The 19,527-nt window shown below is 45.0% G+C and overlaps 1 protein-coding gene across 1 annotated transcript in view; it reads left to right on the top strand.

Annotated features, from left to right (window-relative positions):
• vipr1b (vasoactive intestinal peptide receptor 1b) overlaps positions 1-1,207 on the top strand; it is a 154,628-nt gene extending 153,421 nt beyond the window's left edge. Inside the window, exon 12 of the mRNA XM_029755065.1 lies at positions 957-1,207. Within this exon, the coding sequence (XP_029610925.1) occupies positions 957-1,157 (201 nt within the window). The 3' untranslated portion in view covers positions 1,158-1,207. The remainder of the gene's footprint in view (positions 1-956) is intronic.
• Positions 1,208-19,527: the final 18,320 nt, after the last annotated feature.

Raw genomic sequence — 19,527 nt, 5'->3', positions numbered from 1 at the left:
TAAAGTCTCCGGCCACTAGGAGCGCTGCCTTTGGATGAGAATTTTCCTGTTTGCTTATGGCCGTATACAACTCATTGAGTGCCGTCTTAGTGCCAGCATCGGTTTGTGGTGGTAAATAGACAGCTAAGAAAAATACAGATGAAAACTCTAGGTAAATAGTGTGGTCTACAGCTTATCATGAGAGACTTAATAAACTGACAGCGATCTCTTATCTCCACCCCTCCTTCTCCTCTCATTCAATGTATCCTCTTCCACCTCTCTCCCCTCGCCCTCCTCTACTCTCCCTCCTCTCTCCCCCTCTTTCCTCATCCTCCCCCTCTAACCCCCTCTCCCCCTCCTTGTCTCTCCCTTCCCCCTCCCCTCCTCCTCCCCCTCTCCTCCTCTCCCTCTCCCACCTCCTCCCCCTCCCCTCTCCCTCCTCTCTCCCCCTCCTCCCCCTCTTCCTCCCCTCTCCCCCTCCCCTCTCCCTGCTCTCTCCCCCCCTCTCCCTCCTCTCTCCCCCTCCTCCCCCTCTTGCTCCCCTCTCCCCCTCCCGTCTCCCTCCTCTCTCCCCCTCCTCCCCCTCTTCCTCCCCCTCCTCTCTCCCCCTCCTCCCCCTCTCCTCCTCTCTCTCTCCCTCTCCCCTCCCCGTCTCCCTCCTCTCCCTCCCCCTCTCCCCCTCTTCCTCCCCTCTCCCCCTCTCCCTCCTCTTCCTCCTCTCTCCCCCTCCTCCCCCTCTTCCTCCTCTCTCCCCCTCCTCCCCCTCTTCCTCCCCTCTCCCTCCTCTCTCCCCCTCCTCCCACTCTTCCTCCCCTCCTCTCCCCTCTCCCCCTCCCGCCCCTCTCCCCCTCCCGCCCCTCTCCTCCTCCCCCTCTCCTCCTCTCTCCCCCTCTCTCCCTCCTCTCTCCTCTCTCCCCCTCCTCCCCCTCTTCCTCCCCTCTCCCCTCCTCTCCCCCTCTCCTCTCCTCCTACCCCAGGTGCAGTCTGAGATGAAGAGGAAGTGGAGGCGGTGGAACCTGCAGCACTACATGGGTTCTGAGACCAGTAAGCACCAGCACCCCTCTATGGGGAACAGTAACGGCACCAACTTCTCCACTCAGATCTCAATGTTGAGCAGCTGCAGCCCAAAGACCCGCCGAGCATCCTCCTCCTGCCAGGAAGACTCCTCAATGATCTGACCACACATAGACACACACACATAGATACACACACACACACACACATAGATACACACACACACACACACACATAGATAAACACACACACATAGATACACACATAGATACACACACACACACACACACACACACACACACACACACACACACACACACACACACACACACACACACACATACACACACACACACACACACACACACACACACACACAAACACATAGATACACACACACATACATAGATACACACACAGAGACATACACACACATAGATACACACACACACACACACACACACACACACACATACATAGATAGATACACACACATAGATACACACACACACATACATAGACACACACACATAGATACACACACACACACACACACACACACACACATAGATACACACACACACACACATAGACACACACACACATACATAGATACACACACATAGACACACACACACAGAGAACGAGAGACACACACACACATAGACACACACACACACATAGACACACACACACACACAGAGAAAGAGAGAGACACACACACACATAGATACACACACACATAGATACACACACACATACAGAGATACAGAGATACACACACACACATACAGAGATACACACAGGTACAGAGATACACACACACACACAGATACAAACACGCGTACAGAGATACACAAACACACACACAGTTAAAAAAACACATACAGAGATACGCACACACACACATCCAAGCACACACTCAGTCAGTCAGTCAGTCAATCACACACACAAACACACCTGCCTTTCACACAATGAAGTGTCTGTCTGAATGTAAGGATGTTGGGGAATGTGAAAGGGCTGCTTCCTGTTGTGTTGTGAGATAACGTTCCCTTAGAACATTTGGACTGTTCCTGGAATGTGACCTGATGGAACACTGGAGAAACCCCACGGGTGCCTGGGAGCATTGGAACACTGGAGAAACCCCTCGGGTGCCTGGGAGCATTGGAACACTGGAGAAACCCCTCGGGTGCCTGGGAGCATTGGAACACTGGAGAAACCCCTCGGGTGCTGGGAGCATTGGAACATTAGAGAAACCCCTCGGGTGCCTGGGAACACCGGAGAAACCCCACGGGTGCCTGGGAGCATTGGAACACTGGAGAAACCCCTCGGGTGCCTGGGAGCATTGGAACACCGGAAAAACCCCTCGGGTGCCTGGGAGCATTGGAACACTAGAGAAACCCCTCGGGTGCCTGGGAGCATTACGTACAACGTAGTGAGAACCATACATTGTTATGGGCTCTCCCTGTGGTGCTAGGTCCTGCTGGTTCCTACCTGCTTCCTGTTCCTGAGTGGAGGACATTATGAGGACCACAGGACAGGGGCCAAGGACAGGACAGAGCCCAGGACAGGGCAGCCCAGGACAGGACAGAGCCCAGGACATGACAGAGCAGAGCCCAGGACAGGGCAGAGCCCAGGACAGGACAGAGCAGAGCCCAGGTCAGAGCAGAGCCCAGGACAGGACAGGACAGAGCCCAGGACAGGACAGAACAGAGCCCAGGACAGGACAGAGCAGAGCCCAGGACAGAGCAGAGCCCAGGACAGGACAGAGCAGAGCCCAGGACAGGACAGAGCAGAGCCCAGGACAGGACAGAGCAGAGCCCAGGACAGAACAGAGCAGAGCCCAGGACAGAGCAGAGCCCAGGACAGGACAGAGCAGAGCCCAGGACAGGACAGAGCCAAGGACAGGACAGGACAGAGCCCAGGACAGGACAGAGCAGAGCCCAGGACAGGACAGAGCCAAGGACAGGACAGGACAGAGCCCAGGACAGGACAGAGCAGAGCCCAGGACAGGACAAAGCAGAGGCCAGGACAGGGCAGAGGAGAGCCCAGGACAGGACAGAGCAGAGCCCAGGACAGGACAGAGCAGAGCCCAGGACAGGACAGAGCAGAGCCCAGGACAGGACAGAGCAGAGCCCAGGACAGAGCAGAGCCCAGGACAGGACAGAGCAGAGCCCAGGACAGGACAGAGCCAAGGACAGGACAGGGCAGAGCCCAGGACAGGACAGAGCCAAGGACAGGACAGGACAGAGCCCAGGACAGGACAGAGCAGAGCCCAGGACAGGGCAGAGGAGAGCCCAGGACAGGACAGAGCCAAGGACAGGACAGGACAGAGCCCAGGACAGGACAGAGCCCAGGACAGGACAGAGCAGAGCCCAGGACAGAGCCCAGGACAGAGCCCAGGACAGAGCCCAGGACAGGACAGAGCAGAGCCCAGGACAGAGCCCAGGACAGGACAGAGCCCAGGACAGGGACAGCTGAGGACAAGAGAGGACAATACAGTGCTAGGTCTTGCTGGTTCCTACCTGCTTCCTGTTTCCTATCTGGTTCCTGTTCCTGAGTGGAGGCCATTATGAGGACAACAGGACAGGAGCCAAGGACAGGACAAAGCCCAAGACAGGACAGCCCAGGACAGGACAGAGCCGAGGACAACTCAGGACAGGAGAGGACAGGATAGAGCCCTGTACAGTTTAGGACAGGATAGGAAAGGACAGGACAGCTTGGCACAGGACAGGGGAGGATAGGAAGGGAAGGGAAACAGCCTCGGGCCAGCACCTGTCCAGAAGAATTTGAATCTGTGAAAAATCAATTTCAAACTTTTATAATCCCTGATGCTTTACCAAACATTACAGCTGCTGACTGGAAAATGAAGTCAAATCAATCCCTCACTCCCCTCTCCCTCACTCCCACTCTCCCTCACTCCCACTCTCCCTCTCTCCCTCACTACTACTCTCCCTCACTACCCCTCTTCCTCACTACCCCTCTCCCCCTCTCCCTCACTACCTCTCTCCCTCACTACCTCTCTCCCTCACTCCCGTTCTCCCTCACTACCGCTCTTCCCCTCTCCCCCACTACCCCTCTCTCCCTCTTCATCTCTCCCACTCTCCCTTACTATCACTCTCCCCCTCTCCCTCACTACCACCCTCCCTCACTACTACTCTCCCCCTCTCCCTCACTGTCCATCCTATCGTCTGGTCCCTCAGGGACCCTGTCTGTCTGTCTGTCTGTCTGTCTGTCTGTCTGTCTGTCTGTCTGTCTGTCTGTCTGTCTGTCTCATCATGTACGTTGATGCTGTACGTTAAGCTGACCCATTCATTAATCTATCCACTCATCTGTCCACTCATCCATCTATCCACTCATCCATTCGTCATCCGTCCATCCACTGTCCAGGTACTGCCTGACTCCTTACCCCCATGCTGAAACATCCACCAGTGTAACCAAAATGCAACCTGCAAATGTAAGCCTTGTCTGAGACAGAACGGTGTACAGCTTCAGACCAGCTGATAGGATGCTGGATAATGATGGGTTTGGATGGAGCTCCAGACCAGCTGATAGGATGCTGAATAATGATGGGTTTGGATGGAGCTCCAGACCAGCTGAATAATGATGGGTTTGGATGGAGCTCCAGACCAGCTGAATAATGATGGGTTTGGATGGAGCTCCAGACCAGCTGATAGGATGCTGAATAATGATGGGTTTGGATGGAGCTTCAGACCAGCTGAATAATGATGGGTTTGGATGGAGCTCCAGACCAGCTGAATAGTATTGATGGGTTTGGATGGAGCTCCAGACCAGCTGATAGGATGCTGAATAATGATGGGTTTGGATGGAGCTTCAGACCAGCTGAATAATGAGGATGGGTTTGGATGGAGCTCCAGACCAGCTGAATAATGAGGATGGGTTTGGATGGAGCTCCAGACCAGCTGAATAATGAGGATGGGTTTGGATGGAGCTCCAGACCAGCTGAATAATGAGGATGGGTTTGGATGGAGCTCCAGACCAGCTGATAGGATGCTGAATAGTAATGATGGAGTAACATATGCCCATCTCTGCACTATCATTCTCTGCATGATCATTCTCATATAGTTAGGCTTAGCTAGCTAGCTGTTAGGGTTAGCTGATATAGCTAGCTGTTAGTGTTAGCTCATACAGCTAGCTGTTATTGTTATTGTTAGCTGGTAAAGCTAGCTGTTAGTGTTAGATGGTATAGCAAGCTGTTGGGGTTAGCTGATATAGCTAGCTGTTAGTGTTAGCTAGTATAGCTAGCTGTTGTGGTTAGTGTTAGTTTGTATAGCTAGCTGTTATGGTTAGTGTTAGCAAGTATAGCTAGCTGTTAGGGTAAGTGCTAGCTGATTTAGCTAGCTGTTAGGGTTAGTGTTAGCTGATATAGCTATCTGTTAGTGTTAGTTGATATAGCTAGTTGTTAGTGTTAGCTAGTATAGATAGCTGTTAGGGTTAGTCTTAGCTGGTATAGTTAGTGGTATAGTTAGCTGGTATAGTTAGTATGGTTAGTGTTAGCCAGTATAGTCAGTTAGCTATGGTAGTATAGCTTGCTGTTCAAGTTAGTGTTAGTTGATATAGAGCTGTTAGGCTTAGTGTTAGTTGATATAGAGCTGTTAGGCTTAGTGTTAGTTGATATAGAGCTGTTAGGGTTAGTGTTAGCTGGTATAGCTAGCTGTTAGGGTTAGTGTTAGCTGGTATAGCTAGCTGCTATGGTTAGCTGATATAGCTAGCTGTTAGGGATAGTGTTAGCTAGTGTAGCTGGCTGTTAGGGATAGTGTTAGCTAGTGTAGCTAGCTGCTATGGTTAGCTGATATAGCTAGCTGTTAGGGATAGTGTTAGCTAGTGTAGCTGGCTGTTAGGATTAGTGTTAGCTGGTATAGCTAGCTGCTATGGTTAGCTGATATAGCTAGCTGTTAGGGTTAGCTGATATAGCTAGCTGTATGGGTTAGGGTTAGTCGGTATAGCAAGCTGTTAGTGTTAGCTGGTATAGTTAGCTGTTAGGGTTGGTGTTAGCAAGTATAGCTAGCTGTTAGTGTTAGCTGGTATAGTTAGCTGTTAGGGTTGGTGTTAGCAAGTATAGCTAGCTGTTAGTGTTAGTCTTAGCTGATATAGTTAGCTATTGGGGTTAGTGTTTGCCAGTATAGTTAGTTGTTAGGGTTAGTGTTAGCTAGTATAGCTAGCTGTTATAGTTAGTGTTAGCTAGTATAGCTAGCTGTTACGGTTAGTGTTAGCTAGTATAGCTAGCTGTTATAGTTAGTGTTAGCTAGTATAGTTAGCTGGTATGGTATGATATAGCTAGTTGTTAGTGTTAGCTGGTGTATCTAGCTATTAGTGTTCGCTAGTATAGCTAGCTGATTGGGAGTCCCATAGGGCGGCGCACAATTGGCCCAGCTTCGGCCGGTGTAGGCCGTCATTGTAAATATGAATTTGTTCTTGACTCACTTGCCTAGTTAAATAAAGGTTAAATAAAACATTTTGTGTGTGTGTTAGCTGATATAGCTAGCTGTTAGTGTTAGCTGGTATAGTTAGCTGTTAGTGTTAGCTGATATGGCTAGCTGTTAGGGTTAGCTGATATAACCAGCTATTATTGTTAGCTAGTATAGCTAGCTGTTAGGGTTAGCTGATATTGCTAGTTCTTAGTGTTAGTGTTAGCTGGTATAGCTAGTTGTTAGGCTTAGTGTTCGCTGGTGGAGCTGGCTACATTTTAATAAAAGCTTGATGAAGTTTTTACATTCCTATGTGAATATTTATGTTCATTTGAAACGTTTTAACATTTTGATGACGATTCTGAAAAAAGATTGAAGCCTCAAATCTCTGTCCCTCACTAGTGTGTGTGTGTGTGTGTGTGTGTGTGTGTGTGTGTGTGTGTGTGTGTGTGTGTGTGTGTGTGTGTGATGCAGCTGTGTATCTACCAAAGTACCTCTTATACGTTCTCATAATCAACTATGTACTTTACTGTGTTCAAACTTCGGATATTTGATCAAAGTGTTTAATTGATCATTTATTTTCAGTTATTGCTGGCATGGTCATTATGAATTATGTGAAAATAATATTGTAAACAGTCCAATAAGACACAGAGTTAACAACAATTTTAATTGTGTAGTAAGTTTTCCAGTATAAAACATGTGTATTCACTTGTGTTTTTAAAAAGTTCGTACAATGTTCAACTTGTTGCTCGAGAACTGGATGTTGTTTAACTGAATACTATGATTCTATATTGTCTTTTTGAAATGGATTCTTTTGAGTGCATAATGTATAGTTAGCTGGTATAATGCATGCAGCACTAGTAACATTATGAAACAGTATGTAAAAGCACCACAACATGCTACGCTCATGTTACTCACTAGGACTACAAGTGAACAACAAGTTGTTATTAACTTGTTATGTTGATGTTAACACACAAAACCACTCTTTATTTTTGATATGCTGTCCTTTTTATTTCCGTGTACATATAGATGGAAATAGTTTGTTATATTGGCAGAAAACTGAATTTTCCGTGAAGGTTTTAAAGTGTTCACCACTCGCTCAAACCATTGCAAATAAAATATTTAAAGAACCATGGTTGTGTGTCAGACTATTGTTAGGAAATTGTAGTTTTTAAGATATATTTAGATAACACGTTCACATAATCACACTCCACACCCACTAGGGGTGGATATTTAGCTATACTATCAGGGATACTCTGAGGCAATTTCCTGTTTGGAATTGATAAAAGGAAGGGCGTGGCTAGCCCACATTAGGTTTTGGACTTCTGGGTGCCATGTGGTGGAGAGAGAGAAATGGTTGTTTGGTGTGCAGGTAGCCTAGCAGTTAAGAGCGTTGGGCCAGTCATTGAAAGGGTGCTAGTTTGAATCCCGTAGCCAAAGAGGTGAAAAATCTATCGATGTACCCTTGAGCAACGGTACATCGATTGCTCCTGTAAATCGCTCTGGATAAGACAACACTGGAGCTGTCTGGCTCAGATGGTCAATGCTGCTGGTCAGAAGCTGGATACGTTTTTTAAGCTTGCTCCCTCTGGGTGTTCTGTTTACAGAGTAAAGTTTATATCAGACTATGGCTGGATTAGACTGGGTAAAGTTTGTGTTCAGACTCAAAGCTGCGCTTCATCCCTGTCCTAAATTGATCGTAGAGATTTGAGGTTCTGATGTAAATATTTCTCCCCTTAATTTAACACCGATAAACACAGGCCAGAGTTATAGTACTGGTAGTATCTTCAGTGTAAGGACATGCTGGGAGACGAGAAGCAAGTACAGGGAGTGAATATTTAATAAACAACGGACATGAAACAAGACAAGGGGAACAAAGCGCAGTAATGCAGACACGGCGAAGAAACAGATATAAGGGAGGCAATCAATGAGGTAATAGAGTCCAGGTGAGTCCCATGAGGTGCTGATGCGCGTAACAATGGTGAAAGGTGTGCGTAATGAAGGGCCCTCGAGCGCCAGACAGGGGAAGCGAGAGCAGGCATGACATGCAGTAGTAGTGGTAGTGACTGGTTATATTAAAGTAGTGGTAGTGTCTACAGTAGTAGTGGTAGTGACTGGTTATAGTAGTGGTAGTGTCTACAGTAGTAATGGTAGTGACTGGTTATAGTAGTGGTAGGTACTGGTTATAGTAGTGGTAGTGACTGGTTATAGTAGTGGTAGTGACTGGTTATAGTAGTGGTAGTGACTGGTTATAGTAGTGGTAGTGACTGGTTATAGTAGTGGTAGTGACTGGTTATAGTAGTGGTAGTGTCTACAGTAGTAGTGGTAGTGTCTACAGTAGTAGTGGTAGTGACTGGTTATAGTAGTGGTAGTGACTGGTTATAGTAGTGGTAGTGTCTACATTAGTAGTGGTAGTGACTGGTTATAGTAGTGGTAGTGTCTACAGTAGTAATGGTAGTGACTGGTTATAGTTATAGTAGTGGTAGTGACTGGTTATAGTAGTGGTAGTGTCTACAGTAGTAGTGGTAGTGACTGGTTATAGTAGTGGTAGTGTCTACAGTAGTAGTGGTAGTGACTGGTTATAGTAGTGGTAGTGTCTGGTTATAGTAGTGGTAGTGTCTACAGTAGTAATGGTAGTGACTGGTTATAGTAGTGGTAGTGACTGGTTATAGTAGTGGTAGTGACTGGTTATAGTAATGGTAGTGACTGGTTATAGTAGTGGTAGTGTCTACAGTAGTAGTGGTAGTGACTGGTTATAGTAGTGGTAGTGACTGGTTATAGTAGTGGTAGTGACTGGTTATAGTAGTGGTAGTGACTGGTTATAGTAGTGGTAGTGACTGGTTATAGTAGTGGTAGTGACTGGTTATAGTAGTGGTAGTGACTGGTTATAGTAGTGGTAGTGACTGGTTATAGTAGTGGTAGTGACTGGTTATAGTAATGGTAGTGACTGGTTATAGTAATGGTAGTGACTGATTATAGTAGTGGTAGTGTCTACAGTAGTAATGGTAGAGAAAAAGTCATCTCAGACTGGCCAATAAAATAAAAGATTAAGACTGTTGATGTTGAGACTGGTGTTTTGCGGGTACTAATTCATAAAGATGCCGGTTGAGGACTTGTGTGGCGTCTGTTTCTCAAACTAGACACTAATGTAATTGTCCTCTTGCTCAGTTGTGCACCGGGGCCTCCCACTCCTCTTGCTATTCTAGTTAGATCCAGTTTGCACTGTTCTGTGAAGGGAGTAGTACACAGCATTGTACGAGATCTTCAGTTTTTTGGCAATTTCTCGCATGGAATAGCCTTCATTTCTCAGAACAAGAATAGACTGATGAGTTTCAGAAGAAAGTCCTTTGTTTCTGGCCATTTTGAGCCTGTAATCAAATCCACAAAAGCTGATACTCCAGATACTCTACTAGTCTAAAGAAGGCTAGTTTTATTGCTTCTTTAATCAGAAAAACAGTTTTCAGCTGTGCTAACATAATTGCAAAAGGGTTTTCTAATGATCAATTAGCCTTTTAAAATGATGTGCTTTTCTTTCAAAAACAAGGACATTTCTAAGTGACTCCAAACTTTTGAACGGTAGTGTATATTTCAGGCGTAAAGGCTCTCCAAATCTGTTTTTGGATATTCATAAATACTTTCCTAACCCTAAATAATATACAAGATCAGAATATTTTTTTTTATCTATAAATTGGTGCTGGAAAGGAGATGTGTGTATTTACATGGCTTTCTTTATTTTATTTGTTTATATATTTTCACTCCAGATACAAACGTATACATACAAACAACAATTTACACTCACACGAACGACTATATCTCATCTGCCCCGCGCGATCACACCTCCATCCCTAGTGCTTGCGTTATTGTTTGCCACATGGCCTTAAATTACATATCACAAATACTTGTCTCATTAGTTGTTAACATTATAGAAATTTCAGCTAGAAACACATTAACCATCTGTTTGACATAATCAATAGTTTAGTCTAGTTTGACAAACGTTAAACTTCTGTTGCATCAAACTACTTTGATGGCTGTAGAAAATAAGGGAGGTGTCACGACATCCGCTGAAGTCTGCTCCTCTCCTCGTTCGTTCAGCGGTCGACGTCACCGGCTTTCTAGCCATCGCCGCTCCATTTTTCAATGTTCCATTTGTTTTGTCTTGTTCCCTGCACACCTGGTTTTCATTCCCAATCACACTGCATGTATTTATTCCTCTGTTCCCCCCCATGTCTTTGTGTGAAATTGGTTTTTGTTACGTGTTTCGTGTTACGCGCCAGGCTGGGTTTTGCCCAGTTATTCCGTGGTTTTTCCACGAAGGATGTTTATTGTAAAACATTTGATCATTTTTGTGACTGTTTCGCACCTTGCACTTTTTACCTTTGGCTGGAGGTTTTGTCGCAGTGGTGTCTGTCTGTTTTATTGCCTCTGCCTAAAGTGTTCGCCTGTTCACAACTCTCTGCTCTCCTGCACCCTGACTCCTCCTGCACCCCGACTCCTCCTGCACCTCGACTCCTCCTGCACCCCGACTCCTCCTGCACCCCGACTCCTCCTGCACCTCGACTCCTCCTGCACCCCGACTCCTCCTGCACCTGACTTCTCCACCAGTAACGCTCACCTTGACAGTAGGAAATCAGCATTGGTCTGGAGTCTGATGCAACAGCAGAGTCGTCTGGGGTCTTCTTTATTGATTATGTCAGAAACAGCTGGTTAATATGTTTCTAGCTGAAATTTCTGTAATATTGACAACCAATGAGACAAGTGTTATAGTAGTGTAAGTGTTTGTGATATGTAACTCTGGAATACACAATGAATAACTTCCTAGAGTGGAAAATACATCTGGGTTTATTTGTAGCATAGCTGTTTCTATACTTTTTCCTCTCACATAGAGTAAAGGGCGGCAGAATGGAGAGCAAAGTGCTCTACGGTGTCCCCAGAGAGACAGTCCTAAAGACAAAAGTCTGCTTTACGTCTGAATAATTAAACATCTGTATATGGCTGGTTTATAAATAGATCTGTCTGGATGCTGTATAGTAACAACATGGGACTGTAGGACTGTTAGCACTACGGGAGGTTCAATAAGGAACTCGCGCAGCAAGAGACATTAGCGATGTACACAGTGGAACAGTAGGACTGTTAGCACTACGGGAGGTTCTGTAAGGAATGCGCGCAGCAGGAGGAGGTGGTTCAGAGTGCAGGAGATCCCTCGGGAGAAGCAGGGTTTTCAGTGTTTCCCCTCCTACTCTCCTGCAGCTGCCAGGGCATTGACAATGGGTCGTGGATGGGTATTCCAGCATGACAATGACCCAAAACACATGGCCAAGGCAACAAAGGAGTGGCTCAAGAAGAAGCACCTTAATCCCATAGAAAATCTGTGGAGGGAGCTGAAGGTTGGAGTTGCCAAATGTCAGCCTTGAAACCTTAATGACTTGGAGAAGATCTGCAAAGAGGAGTGGGACAAAATCCCTCCTGAGATGTGTGCAAACCTGGTGGCCAACTACAAGAAATGTCTGACCTCTGTGAATGCCAACAAGGGTTTTGCCACCAAGTACTAAGTCATGTTTTGCAGAGGGGTCAAATACTTATTTCCCTCATTAAAATGCAAATCAATTTATAAAATTTTTGACATGCATTTTTCTGGATTTTTGTTGTTGTTATTCTGTCTCTCACTGTTCAAATGAACCTACCATTAAAATTATAGACTGATCATTTCTTTGTCAGTGGGCAAACGTACAAAATCAGCAGGGGATCAAATACTTTTTTCCCCCACTGTAGGTCCATTATAATGTATATAAATGTATAGGTCATTATAATGTATATAAATATATAGGTCATTATAATGTATATAAATATATAGGTCATTACAATGTATATAAATATAGTCATTATAATGTAGATAAATGTATATGTCATTATAATGTAGATAAATTATAATGTATATATAATGTATATAAATATATATGTCATTATAATGTAGGTGTCACGTCCTGACCAGCAGATGGAGCTATTGTATTAGTTTTGGGGTCAGGACGTGGTAGTTTTGTGTGTGTGTGAATGTTTGTGTTGTTGATTGGGACTTCCAATTGAAGGCAGGTGTGTTGAGTTGCCTTTGATTGGAAGTCCTATATAGGTGTGTGTGTTTATCTTTGGGGTTGTTGGGTGGTTGTTTTTGCGCTGCGTTTGTAGAGCCTGTAAAACTGTTGCTGCTGTCTTGTTTATTGTTTTTTCACCGTGGATGCGTTACTCTTTTTTTTAAATTAAACTATGAGTATCCACAAACCCGCTGCGCCTTGGTCCATTCCTAACGACGGACGTTACAGTAGGTAAATGTATATGTCATTATAATATAGATAAATGTATAGGTCATTATAATGTATAAGTCCATTATAATGACTACATACTTTATTACTGGTTTAAGATGCTCGAGTGGCCTGGAGTGTGTTTTTAAATATGCATATTTCTGGCATCTTCCTTCTAGAACACTCATACATGTCCTGTCAAACCCCAGTGTTTTCCTCACTTCCTTTCTCACTACAAAATGGCTGCATTTTGTGCAACTGATGCATTTGGCAAGACATTGACACAGTAAATGAGATATCAGAACAACTGCATTGTGAAGCTAATTGTATTTTAATGGCTGTATTCCTGACTCATAATACAGTGTATTGCTGGTGACTGATACCGTTATTTAAAAAAAAATACCAATTACAGGAAATTACCTGTTTGAACTGGAGCTATTCTTCCAATACTCACAGAACAGAGATATCTGACTACAGTGTCTGTATTGACTACAGCATCAGACTACAGTATCTGGCTACAGCATCTGACTACATTGGATAACAGGCAATGTCCTAACTGGCACCAGGTGTTATATGGGGCGGCAGTGGTTAGCCTAGTGGTTAGAGCGTTGGACTAGTAACCGAAAGGTTGCAAGTTCGAATCCTCGAGCTGACAAGGTACAAAATCTGTCGTTCTGCCCCTGAACAAGGCAGTTAACCCACTGTTCCTAGACCGTCATTGTGAAATAAGAGTTTGTTCTTAACTGACTTGCCTAGTTAAATAAAGGTAAAATAACAATAATGTTATATTATAATGCTAAATAACTGACAGCAGGTCACTGGTAGTCCAGAGACATTATACTATACACATTGATAGGAGGCAGGAGAGCCAGTGGCCAGAGACATTATACTATACACATTGATAGGAGGCAGGGGGAGAGAGACATTATACTATACACATTGATAGGAGGCAGGGGCCAGAGACATTATAACACATTGATAGGAGGCAGGGGCCAGAGACATTATAACACATTGATAGGAGGCAGGGGCCAGAGACATTATAACACATTGATAGGAGGCAGGGGCCAGAGACATTATAACAGGGGGAGAGATCTGCTGTGGTCTGTTGGTGTGAGCTCAGAGCTGTGATTCAACATTCTCCAGTTCTCTGCATGACAGAGTCTACCATACATTATTCACACTGTTGAGTTTATAACACTCTCTCTCCACTTAGTCGACTTAGCCTCCAGGCTACTGAGTAGAGTAGACCACCTCTGTCTCTCTCTCTATCTAGCCTCGTTTATACCTGGCACTAATATGCATCCGTGGTTCTGATCTGGTCCACATTCTGATTGTGACCACATTTTCAGATATGAGTTTACACATGGTATAATGTCTCTTATCCATCCACTGTGTCTGTATTGTGACCAGATTATCTGGTCCCTCCCTGTATGCAAATTATTTGACAAAATAATATTAATCTACTATAAAACTTAAATTAATAGCCCAAGTGTCTATTTGCTTAAATCAGTGGTCCCCGCCCCCAGTCCGGCTTCACATGAATTAGACACGGCAAAATATATAGAATTGCAAGAAAAGTAGCTTTTAAAACGACAACATTTTCTTTGCACCCCATGACGAAATGTGTAGAATTGCAGTAAATAAGCTTCAAACTTGCAAAATTCTCTCCAACAAAAAGAGGGGTGTGAACAGTTTGGGCACAAGCACTGTTCATGACGCGAAGAAATGACGTGGCGTGTGCACGTGCGTGCGGGATGTTCCCCAATGCTGGAAAGGGGACACCGAGTGAAAACGTTAGGGGACCCCTGGCCTAAACCACTGAACACAACCAGTGCTTCTTAGAGACAAGCTTCTATTTGAGCCAGGTGTCTATTTCATTAATGCACACAGCTTTTGCTCATTTGCATAGTTAATTGTTTAATTCCAGCATTCACATCCAGCATTTTAATCAATTTATTCATTTCCTGCACTGTGTTATGGTTTACACATTGTGTCACATTTATTTTGTCTTAGAAGGAAAACATTCCTTATTCTTCTCTCTGACTGTGCATTTTTGGCAGTTTTACTTTCGCCACTAGAGGGCAATCGGACGATTTCTAAGGGTCTGCACTCCCGAAGTTGTTGAATGTTTTTGTGCTTGCCAGTTAGCTAGCCGTTCTAAGCTGTTATCAGCCAATGGCTAATCAAACATGAAACCTGGTAAACAATTCATGGTAATTCAAGGTAACCTCATAAACAATACATTTGTAAAATTATCAAAGACTCCAGCCACCCTGGTCATAGGCTGTTCTCTCCGCTACCGCACGGCAAGCGATACCGGAGTGCCAAGTCTGGGTCCAAGAGGCTTCTACCCCCAAGCCATAAGACTCCTGAACAGCTAATCAAATGGCTACCCAGACTATTTACATTGCCCCCCCCCCCCTTTTGCACTGCTGCTACTCTCTGTTAATTGTCTATGCAAAGTTACTTTAAATCTACCTACATGTACATATTACCTCAATTGCCTCGACATTGACTCTGTACCGGTACCCCTGTATATAGTCTCGCTATTGTTATTTTACTGCTGCTCTTTAATTAATTATTTGTTACTTTTAATTCTTAATATTTGGGGTATTTTTCTTAAATGCATTTTTAGGGCTTGTAAGTAAGCATTTCACTGTAAGGTGAACCTGTAGTATTCAGCATTTCACTGTAAGGTGAACCTGTAGTATTCAGCATTTCACTGTGAGGTCTACACCACCTGTTGTTTTCGGCATTTCACTGAGGTCTACTACACCTGTTGTATTCGGCATTTCACTGAGGTCTACTACACCTGTTGTATTCGGCATTTCACTGAGGTCTACTACACCTGTTGTATTCGGCATTTCACTGAGGTCTACTACACCTGTTGTATTCGGCGTTTCACTGAGGTCTACTACACCTGTTGTATTCGGCGTTTCACTGAGGTCTACTACACCTGTTGTATTCGGCGTTTCACTGTGAGGTCTACTACACCTGTTGTATTCGGCGTTTCACTGTGAGGTCTACTACACCTGTTGTATTCAGCATTTCACTGTGAGGTCTACTACACCTGTTGTATTCGGCGTTTCACTGTGAGGTCTACTACACCTGTTGTTTTCGGCATTTCACTGTGAGGTCTACTACACCTGTTGTATTCGGCATTTCACTGTGAGGTCTACTACACCTGTTGTATTCGGCATTTCACTGTGAAGTCTACTACACCTGTTGTATTCGGCATTTCACTGTGAAGTCTACTACACCTGTTGTATTCGGCATTTCACTGTGAGGTCTACACCACCTGTTGTATTCGGCATTTCACTGTGAGGTCTACTACACCTGTTGTTTTCGGCATTTCACTGTGAGGTCTACTACACCTGTTGTTTTCGGCATTTCACTGTGAGGTCTACTACACCTGTTGTATTCGGCATTTCACTGTGAGGTCTACTACACCTGTTGTATTCGGCATTTCACTGTGAGGTCTACTACACCTGTTGTATTCGGCATTTCACTGTGAGGTCTACTACACCTGTTGTATTCGGCATTTCACTGTGAGGTCTACTACACCTGTTGTATTCGGCATTTCACTGTGAGGTCTACTACACCTGTTGTATTCGGCATTTCACTGTGAGGTCTACTACACCTGTTGAATTCGGCATTTCACTGTGAGGTCTACTACACCTGTTGTATTCGGCATTTCACTGTGAGGTCTACTACACCTGTTGTATTCGGCATTTCACTGTGAGGTCTACTACACCTGTTGTATTCGGCATTTCACTGTGAGGTCTACTACACCTGTTGAATTCGGCATTTCACTGTGAGGTCTACTACACCTGTTGTATTCGGCATTTCACTGTGAGGTCTACTACACCTGTTGTATTCGGCATTTCACTGCGAGGTCTACTACACATGTTGTATTCGGCATTTCACTGCGAGGTCTACTACACCTGTTGTATTCGGCATTTCACTGTGAAGTCTACTACACCTGTTGTATTCGGCATTTCACTGTGAAGTCTACTACACCTGTTGTATTCGGCATTTCACTGTGAGGTCTACACCACCTGTTGTATTCGGCATTTCACTGTGAGGTCTACTACACCTGTTGTTTTCGGCATTTCACTGTGAGGTCTACTACACCTGTTGTTTTCGGCATTTCACTGTGAGGTCTACTACACCTGTTGTATTCGGCATTTCACTGTGAGGTCTACTACACCTGTTGTATTCGGCATTTCACTGTGAGGTCTACTACACCTGTTGTATTCGGCATTTCACTGTGAGGTCTACTACACCTGTTGTATTCGGCATTTCACTGTGAGGTCTACTACACCTGTTGTATTCGGCATTTCACTGTGAGGTCTACTACACCTGTTGTATTCGGCATTTCACTGTGAGGTCTACTACACCTGTTGAATTCGGCATTTCACTGTGAGGTCTACTACACCTGTTGTATTCGGCATTTCACTGTGAGGTCTACTACACCTGTTGTATTCGGCATTTCACTGTGAGGTCTACTACACCTGTTGTATTCGGCATTTCACTGTGAGGTCTACTACACCTGTTGAATTCGGCATTTCACTGTGAGGTCTACTACACCTGTTGTATTCGGCATTTCACTGTGAGGTCTACTACACCTGTTGTATTCGGCATTTCACTGCGAGGTCTACTACACATGTTGTATTCGGCATTTCACTGCGAGGTCTACTACACCTGTTGTATTCGGCATTTCACTGTGACTAATAACATTTGATTTGATTTAGACCCAGCGTTTACTTGAAACAGGCGTTTATTTGTTGGATAATTTTTGTTAAAGTTAACTTCCTGTAATTCTAAACAATTTTCCATAGGGTGTAGAAAAAGGTGATTTGGATTTTAAGTGTTGCAGTTGTAAAGCTAATTTCCTGCAATTCTTATGTCATGTTCATATATCTGTGACTAACAAAATCAATGGGGCCCCTGGAGGACAGGGCACATAACCTGCGTACCTGGTCGGTCAGTTGGTGGTGATTAAACCACAAGTAGCAATGGTCATCAACATTATTAAAAGGTTTTAAAAACAATTATATTAAATGCAACAGTTGGACATTTCTTTTTATCCATCAGATATTGACTGATCTATAACATTTTACTGACTGATCTAACACACAACATTTTACTGACTGATCTAACACACAACATTTTACTGACTGATCTAACACACAACATTTTACTGACTGATCTACAGCACAAACATTTTTTTGGCACGAACATATAATATAATGAACGGGGTTCAGGGATTTTGGTCGGAATTCAGGTATTCCATTTATTGTTCACATTTTTCTTAGAATGCACTCAAATATATCTTTTCTAATATCAGGTATTTTTTTTAAATATATTTTATGTTAAAATGAAGAAAAGGACATGTGCCTCATTTGCATAAATACAATGGGTGTATCATGACAAGGTGTAGTACTGAAACTATCGAGGTTACCTAGCCAGCTACACGTTCTAACAAAGTCAACAACGCAGCCACTGCTAGCTAGCCTACTCCACCAGCCAGCAGTACTGTATCATTTTCGTCATTTTAGTCTAAGATTTTTGCAACGTAAGCTTAACTTTCTGAACATTCGAGACGTGTAGTCCACTTGTCATTCCAATATCCTTTGCATTAGCGTAGCCTCTTCTTTAGCTTGTCAACTATGTGTTTGTCTATGCCTGTTCTCTCCCCTCTGCACAGGCCATACAAACGCTTCACACCGCATGGCCGCTGCCACTCTAACCTGGTGGTCCAAGCGCGCACGACCCACGTGGAGTTCCAGGTCTCCGGCAGCCTCTGGAACTGCCGGTCTGCGGCCAACAAGGCTGAGTTCATCTCAGCCTATGCTACCCTCCAGTCCCTAGACTTCCTGGCGCTGACGGAAACATGGATTACCACAGATAACACTGCTACTCCTACTGCTCTCTCCTCGTCTGCCCACGTGTTCTCGCATACCCCTAGAGCATCGAGCCAGCGGGGTGGTGGCACTGGAATCCTCATCTCTCCCAAGTGGACATTCTCTCTTTCTCCCCTGACCCATCTGTCTATCTCCTCATTTGAATTCCATGCTGTCAGTTACCAGCCCTTTCAAGCTTAACATCCTTATCATTTATCGCCCTCCAGGTTCCCTTGGAGAGTTCATCAATGAGCTTGACGCCTTGATAAGTTCCTTTCCTGAGGATGGCTCACCTCTCACAGTTCTGGGTGACTTTAACCTCCCCACGTCTACCTTTGACTCATTCCTCTCTGCCTCCTTCTTTCCACTCCTCTCCTCTTTTGACCTCACCCTCTCACCTTCCCCCCCTACTCACAAGGCAGGCAATACGCTTGACCTCATCTTTACTAGATGCTGTTCTTCCACTAATCTCATTGCAACTCCCCTCCAAGTCTCCGACCACTACCTTGTATCCTTTTCCCTCTCGCTCTCATCCAACACTTCTCACTCTGCCCCTACTCGGATGGTATTGCGCCGTCCCAACCTTCGCTCTCTCTCTCCCGCTACTCTCTCCTCTTCCATCCTATCATCTCTTCCCTCTGCTCAAACCTTCTCCAACCTATCTCCTGATTCTGCCTCCTCAACCCTCCTCTCCTCCCTTTCTGCATCCTTTGATTTTCTCTGTCCCCTATCCTCCAGGCCGGCTCGGTCCTCCCCTCCTGCTCCGTGGCTCGACGACTCACTGCGAGCTCACAGAACAGGGCTCCGGGCAGCCGAGCGGAAATGGAGGAAAACTCGCCTCCCTGCGGACCTGGCATCCTTTCACTCCCTCCTCTCTACATTCACCTCTTCTGTCTCTGCTGCTAA

This window comes from Salmo trutta, chromosome 6 (genome assembly GCF_901001165.1).
Source record: "Salmo trutta chromosome 6, fSalTru1.1, whole genome shotgun sequence".
Classification (NCBI taxonomy): Eukaryota; Metazoa; Chordata; class Actinopteri; order Salmoniformes; family Salmonidae; genus Salmo; species Salmo trutta.
The sequence above is the reverse complement of the archived record's forward strand: the minus strand, read 5'-3'. Positions and strand labels throughout refer to the sequence as shown.